Here is an 8,056-nt window from a genome sequence, read left to right on the forward strand (position 1 = left end):
AAAATCACAAAAAATTCACCAAAAAACCCAAAAAAATCCTTAAAAATTCCCAAAAATCCCCAAATTTTCCCCAAAATTCCCAGATTTTCCCCAAATTCCTCAAATTACCCTGAGGAGCTCTTCAGGGAGGTCCCCGCCGTCGTTGATGCCGCGGTTCATGGCCACGAATCGCTCGGCCGAGGGTTTGTCGCGAACGTTGGGGTTGTGCAGACTCGTGTTGAGCATGATCACGGCAAAGGAGAGAACGTAACAGGTGTCTGCGGGTGACAGGTGAGAAATGGACAGGTGAGACACACCTGAGATACCCTAAACACATCTGGGACACACCTGAGATACACCTGTGACAGGTGGGACAAGGACAGGGACAGGGACAGGGACAGGGACAGACTCGTGTTGAGCATGATCACCGCAAAGGAGAGCACGTAACAGGTGTCTGTGGGTGAAAAATGGAAAATGGACAGGTGAGATACACCTGGAATGGGGAGAGACACCTGAGAGACACCTGAGATACACCGGGGACACACCTGGGACAGGTGAGATACACCTGAGACACACCTGAGAGAGTCAGTGACACACCTGAGATACCTGAGATACACCTGAGATACACCTGAGATATTCTAAACACACCTGGGACAGGGACAGACTCGTGTTGAGCATAATGACAGCGAAAGAGAGCACGTAACAGGTGTCTGCGGGTGAAAAATGGAAAATGGACAGGTGAGACAGGTGAGATACACCTGGAATGGTGAGAAACACCTGGGACACACCTGAGATACACCTGGAATGGGGAGAGACACCTGGACACACCTGGGACACACCTGAGAGGGTCAGTGACACACCTGAGATATCCCAAACACACCTGGGACACACCTGAGATACACCTGAGATATCCTAAATACACCTGAGACACACCTGTGACAGGTGGGACAAGGACAGGGACAGGGACAGACTCGTGTTGAGCATGATAACGGCGAAAGAGAGCACGTAACAGGTGTCTGCAGGTGAGAAATGGAAAATGGGACAGGTGAGATACACCTGAGAGGGTCAGTGACACACCTGAGATATCCTAAACACACCTGGGACACACCTGAGATACACCTGAGATACACCTGAAATGGTGAGAGACATCCCAAACACACCTGGGACAGGTGAGATACACCTGAAACACACCTGGCGCCCCTCAAATCACACCTGAGGGACTCAAAATACACCTGGGACACCCCAAATACACCTGAGACACACCTGGGACACACCTGAGATATCCAAAACACACCTGGGATACACCAAACACCCCTGAGACAAACCTGAGATACACCTGAGATATCCTAAATACACCCAAACACACCTGAGACACACCTGGTACCCCTCAAATCACACCTGAGGGACTTAAAATACACCTGGGACACCCAAAATACACCTGGGACACACCTGGAATGGTGAGAGACACCTGAGATACACCTGAGATACACCTGAGATACACCTGTGACAGGTGGGACAAGGACAGGGACAGGGACAGACTCGTGTTGAGCATAATGACAGCGAAAGAGAGCACGTAACAGGTGTCTGCGGGTGACAGGTGAGAAATGGACAGGTGAGACACACCTGAGAGGGTCAGTGACACACCTGAGATACACCTGGAATAGTGAGAGACACCTGAGATACACCTGGGACACACCTGAGAGGGTCAGTGACACACCTGAGATATCCTAAACACACCTGGACACAGCTGGGACACACCTGAGATAGACCTGAGATACACCTGGAATGGTAAGAGACACCTGAGATACACCTGAGACAGGTGAGATACACCTGGAATGGTGAGACACACCTGGGACACACCTGAGAGGGTCAGTGACACACCTGAGATACCTTAAACACACCTGAGATATCCTAAAGACACCTGAGACACACCTGGATACACCTGGGACACACCTAGGACAAGTGAGATACACCTGAGACACACCTGAGAGACACCTGAGAGGGTCAGTGACACACCTGAGACACACCTGGAATGGTGAGACACACCTGGATACACCTGGGACAGGTGAGACACACCCGAGACACACCTGAGAGGGTCAGTGACACACCTGAGATATCCTAAATACACCTGAGACACACCTGGCGCCCCTCAAATCACACCTGAGGGACTCAAAATACACCTGGGACACCCAAAATACACCTGGGACACACCTGGGACACACCTGAGACAGGTGAGATACACCTGAGATACACCTGAGAGGGTCAGTGACACACCTGAGATATCCTAAACACACCTGGACACACCTGAGACAGGGACAGACTCGTGTTGAGCATAATGACAGCGAAAGAGAGCACGTAACAGGTGTCTGTGGGTGACAAATGGACAGGTGAGACAGGTGAGATACACCTGGAATGGTGAGAGACACCTGAGAGACACCTGAGATACACCTGGGACACACCTGAGAGGGTCAGTGACACACCTGAGATACCCTAAATACACCTGAGGTATCCCAAACACACCTGGATACACCTGGGACACACCTGAGACACACCTGGACAGGTGAGAGACACCTGAGACACACCTGAGACACACCTGAGAGGGTCAGTGACACACCTGAGATACCTTAAACACACCTGAGATATCCCAAACACACCTGGATACACCTGAGACACACCTGGGATATCCTAAAGACACCTGAGACACACCTGAGATACACCTGGGATACACCTGGACAGGTGAGATACACCTGGGACACACCTGAGAGGGTCAGTGACACATCTGAGATACCTGAGATACACCTGAGATACACCTGGAATGGTGAGAGACACCTGGGACACACCTGAGACAGGTGAGATGCACCTGAGATACCTTAAACACACCTGAGACACACCTGAGATACACCTGAGACAGGTGAGACACACCTGAGATACACCTGAGAGAGTCACTGACACATCTGAGATACCCTAAACACACCTGAGATACACCTGGGACAGGTGAAACACACCTGAGATACACCTGAGATACACCTGGAATGCTGAGAGACACCTGGACACACCTGAGACAAACCTGAGAAGGTCAGTGACACACCTGAGATACCCTAAACACACCTGGGACACACCTGAAATACACCTGGATACACCTGAGATACACCTGGCGCCCCTCAAATCACACCTGAGGGACTCAAAATACACCTGGGACACCCAAAATACACCTGAGATACACCTGGGACAGGTGAGAGTCTGGATAAACCCAGGTGTATCCCCACCCTCCCAGGTGTGTGTTTTACCTGTACAGGTGAACACCCCGGGTTGCACAGGCAGTGCTGGGTGTGTGTCAGGTATCCCCAGGTGTATCCAGGTGTGTRTTTTACCTGTACAGGTGAACACCCCGGGGTTGCACAGGCAGTGCTCAGGTGTATCTCAGGTGTCCCCAGGTGTATCAGGGATATCCCCAGGTGTGTTACCTGTGTCCAGGTGTATGTTTTACCTGTACAGGTGAACACCCCGGGGTTGCACAGGCAGTGCTGGGTGTGTCCCAGGTGTGTCTGTGTGAGCTCAGGTGTGTCCCAGCTGTGCTCAGGTGTGTTCAGGTGTATTTTACCTGTACAGGTGAACACTCCCGGGTTGCACAGGCAGTGCCGGGTGTGTGTCAGGTATCCCCAGGTGTGTTACCTGTACTCAGGTGTGTATTTTACCTGTACAGGTGAACACCCCGGGGTTGCACAGGCAGTGCCCGGGTGTGTCCCAGGTGTATCCAGGTGTATCCCAGGTGTGTCTCAGGTGTATCCAGGTGTGTGTTTTACCTGTACAGGTGAACACTCCCGGGTTGCACAGGCAGTGCTGGGTGTATCAGGGATATCCCCAGATGTCCCCAGGTGTGTTACCTGTACTCAGGTGTGTATTTTACCTGTACAGGTGAACACCCCGGGGTTGCACAGGCAGTGCTGGGTGTGTCCCAGGTGTGTCTGTATGAGCTCAGGTGTATCCCAGGTGTATCAGGGATATCCCCAGCTGTGCCCAGCTGTGTTTGGGTGTCCCCAGGTGTGTCCCCAGGTGTATCTCAGGTGTGTGTTTTACCTGTACAGGTGAACACTCCCGGGTTGCACAGGCAGTGCCAGGTGTATCAGGGATATCCCCAGGTATCCCCAGGTGTGTTCAGGTGTATCCAGGTGTGTTCAGGTGTGTATTTTACCTGTGCAGGTGAACACTCCCGGATTACACAGGCAGTGCTGGGTGTGTCCCAGGTGTGTCCAGGTGTGTGTTTTACCTGTACAGGTGAACACCCCGGGGTTGCACAGGCAGTGCCCAGGTGTATCTCAGGTGTATCAGGGATATCCCCAGATGTCCCCAGGTGTGTTACCTGTACTCAGGTGTGTGTTTTACCTGTACAGGTGAACACCCCGGGGTTGCACAGGCAGTGCTCAGGTGTGTTCAGGTGTATCCCAGCTGTGCTCAGGTGTGTTTGGGTGTGTCCCAGGTGTGTTCAGGTGTATTTTACCTGTACAGGTGAACACCCTGGGGTTGCACAGGCAGTGCTGGGTGTGTCTCAGGTGTGTTACCTGTGCCCAGGTGTATCCAGGTGTATCCTGAGTTACCTGTACAGGTGAACACCCCCGGGGTTGCACAGGCAGTGCTGGGTGTGTCTCAGGTGTATCCAGGTGTGTTCAGGTGTATTTTACCTGTACAGGTGAACACTCCCGGGGTTGCACAGGCAGTGCCGGGTGTGTGTCAGGTATCCCCAGGTGTATCCAGGTGTATCTCAGGTGTGTATTTTACCTGTACAGGTGAACACTCCCGGATTACACAGGCAGTAGCGCTGAGCGAACGCCTCCATCATCCGATCGATCTTCTGCGCCTCCCCGGGGAGCCGGAAACTCCACAGGAACTGCCTGGGGAACCCAAAATACACCTGAGACACCCCAAAAACACCTGAAATATCCTAAAAATACACCTGAGAGACCCCAAAACCACCTGAGAGACCCCAAAAACACCCGGGGAGCCGGAAACTCCACAGGAACTGCCTGGGAAATTCCCAGTATATCCCAGTCCATCCCAGTCCATCCCAGTCCATCCCAATCCCATCCCAATCCCATCCCAGTCCATCCCAGTCCATCCCAGTCCATCCCAGTCCATCCCAGTCCATCCCAGTCCATCCCAGTCCATCCCAGTTTATCCCAGTTTATCCCAGTCCCTCCCAGTCCATCCCAGTCCATTCCAGTCCATCCCAGTCCATCCCAATCCCATCCCAGTCCATTCCCAGTCCATTCCCAGTCCATTCCCAGTCCATCCCAGTCCATTCCCAGTCCATTCCCAGTCCATTCCCAGTCCATTCCCAGTCCCTCCCAATCTCTCCCAGTTCATTCCCAGTCCCTCCCAGTCCATCCCAATCCCATCCCAGTTCCATCCCAGTCCCTCCCAGTCCATCCCAGTGCTCCCAATTGATCCGAATCCCATTCCCAGTCCACCCCAGTCCCTCCCAGTCCCTCCCAGTTTATCCCAGTTTATCCCAATCCCCTCCCAGTTTATCCCAGTCCATTCCCAGTCCCTCCCAGTCCCTCCCAGTTTATCCCAGTCCATTCCCAGTCCCTCCCAGTCCCTCCCAGTTTATCCCAGTCCATTCCCAGTCCATCCCAGTCCCTCCCAATTCATTCCCAGTCCATCCCAGTCCATCCCAGTCCATCCCAGTCTATCCCAGTCCCTCCCAGTCCATCCCAATCCCCTCCCAGTCCATCCCAGTCCCTCCCAGTCCATCCCAGTCCATCCCAGTCCATCCCAGTTTCCCCCACCTGAGCGCCTGCACCAGGTTCAGGTCGGTGAACTCGTGCAGATCCACGAAGGCGTGCAGGACCCCGATGTTGAACTCCTCCCTGGGGGCGGGGCCGGGCTGTCAATCACCCACTGGACACGCCCACCCAGCTGTCAATCATCCCATGGACACGCCCACCCAACTGTCAATCACCACACAGACACGCCCACCCGGCTGTCAATCACCCACTGGACATGCCCACCCGGCTGTCAATCACCCCATGGACACACCCACCCGGCTGTCAATCACCCCGGGACACGCCCACCCGGCTCAGGCCACACCCACCCGGCTGTCAATCACCCATTGGACACACCCTCCCAGTTCAGGCCACACCCACACAAGTGTCAATCACCTCACAGACACGCCCACTCCTTTGTAAATCATTACAGAGATCACCCGTCAATCACCCCATGGACACACCCACCTGCATCAGGCCACACCCACACAATTGTCGATCACCCCATGGACACGCCCACCCAGCTGTCAATCACCCATTGGACACACCCACCCGACTCAGGCCACACCCACCCGGCTGTCAATCACCCCACAGACATGCCCACCCAGCTGTCAATCACCCCAAAATCCCCATTTTTTGCCCTAAAATCCCCGTTTTTTTTTTCCCAAAACCCCTGGGTTTTTTGCTCCAAGTTTGTCCCAGTCTGTCCCAGTCCCTCCCAGTCCATCCCAGTCCTGATTTCTACCTCAAAATCCCCATTTTTCGCCCTAAAATCCCCATTTTCACCCGAAAATCCCCATTTTTCACCCTAAAATCCCCGTTTTTTTCCCCCAAATCTCCATTTTTTCGCTCCCAGTTTGTCCCAGTCTGTCCCAGTTTATCCCAGTTTGTCCCAGTCTGTCCCAGTTTATCCTAGTCCATTCCAGTTTATCCCAGTCCACCCCAGTCCATCCCAGTCCATTCCCAGTTAATCCCAGTCCCATTTTTGCCCCTAAAATCCCCATTTTTCACCCTAAAATCCCCATTTTTTTCCCCAAAATTCCGGGGTTTTTTGCTCCCAGTCCATCCCAGTTTGTCCCAGTCCATCCCAGTTTGTCCCAGTTTGTCCCAGTTTATCCCAGTCCATCCCAGTCCCATTTTTTCCTGTAAAATCCCCATTTTTCACCCGAAAATCCCCATTTTCCCCCCTAAAATCCCCATTTTTTGCCCTAAAATCCCCGTTTTTTTTCCCAAAATCCCAGGTTTTTTTGCTCCCAGTCCATCCCAGTCCATCCCAGTCCATCCCAGTTTATCCCAGTTTATCCCAGTCCATCCCAGTCCATCCCATTCCCATTTTTCCCTGTAAAATCCCCATTTTTCCCTGTAAAATCCCCATTTTTTGCCCTAAAATCCCCGTTTTTTTTCCCAAAATCCCAGGGTTTTTTGCTCCCAGTTTGTCCCAGTTTGTCCCAGTCCCTCCCAGTCCATCCCAGTCCTGATTTCTACCCCAAAATCCCCATTTTCCCCCCTAAAATCCCCATTTTTCCCTGTAAAATCCCCATTTTTGCCCCTAAAATCCCCATTTTTGCCCTAAAATCCCCATTTTTTCCCCAAAATCCCGGGGTTTTTTGCTCCCAGTCTGTCCCAGTCCATCCCAGTCCATTCCCAGTTTATCCCAGTTTGTCCCAGTCCATCCCAGTCCATTCCCAGTTTATCCCAATCCCATTTTTCCCTGTAAAATCCCCATTTTCCCCCCTAAAATCCCCATTTTTCGCCCTAAAATCCCCCTTTTTTTTCCCAAAACCCCCATTTTTTTGCTCCCAGTTTGTCCCAGTCCATCCCAGTTTATCCCAGTTTATCCCAGTTCATCCCAGTTTATCCCAGTCCATCCCAGTTTATCCCAGTCTATCCCAGTCCATCCCAGTCCATCCCAGTCCATTCCCAGTTTGTCCCAGTCCCATTTTCCCCTGTAAAATCCCCATTTTTCACCCTAAAATCCCCGGTTTTTTTCCTAAAATCCCGGGATTTTTTGCTCCCAGTCCATCCCAGTTTGTCCCAGTCCATCCCATTCCCATTTTTGCCCCAAAATCCCCATTTTTCACCCCAAAATCCCCGTTTTTTTTTCCCAAAACCCCCATTTTTTTGCTCCCAGTTTCTCCCAGTTTATCCCAGTCCATCCCAGTTTGTCCCAGTCCCATTTTTCCCTGTAAAATCCCCATTTTCACCCGAAAATCCCCATTTTTCGCCCTAAAATCCCCATTTTTTTCCCAAAATCCCGGGGTTTTTTGCTCCCAGTCCATCCCAGTTTGTCCCAGTTTGTCCCAGTTTATCCCAGT

The 8,056-nt window shown here is 52.3% G+C and overlaps 1 protein-coding gene across 1 annotated transcript in view; it reads right to left on the reverse strand.

Moving 5' to 3' along the window:
- Positions 1-5,863, reverse strand: part of LOC130587361 (cytohesin-2-like) — a 13,863-nt gene extending 8,000 nt beyond the window's left edge. Inside the window, exons 1-3 of the mRNA XM_057388336.1 lie at positions 5,766-5,863; positions 4,756-4,868; positions 109-257 (exon numbers count right to left, since the gene is read on the reverse strand). Of these exons, the coding sequence (XP_057244319.1) occupies positions 109-257; positions 4,756-4,816 (210 nt within the window). The 5' untranslated portion in view covers positions 4,817-4,868; positions 5,766-5,863. The remainder of the gene's footprint in view (positions 1-108; positions 258-4,755; positions 4,869-5,765) is intronic.
- Between the last annotated feature and the right edge of the window lie 2,193 nt (positions 5,864-8,056).

The sequence above is a fragment of the Malurus melanocephalus genome, unplaced genomic scaffold (genome assembly GCF_030028575.1).
Source record: "Malurus melanocephalus ecotype Western Australia unplaced genomic scaffold, MMel_1.1 scaffold_1804, whole genome shotgun sequence".
In the NCBI taxonomy this organism is placed as follows: Eukaryota; Metazoa; Chordata; class Aves; order Passeriformes; family Maluridae; genus Malurus; species Malurus melanocephalus.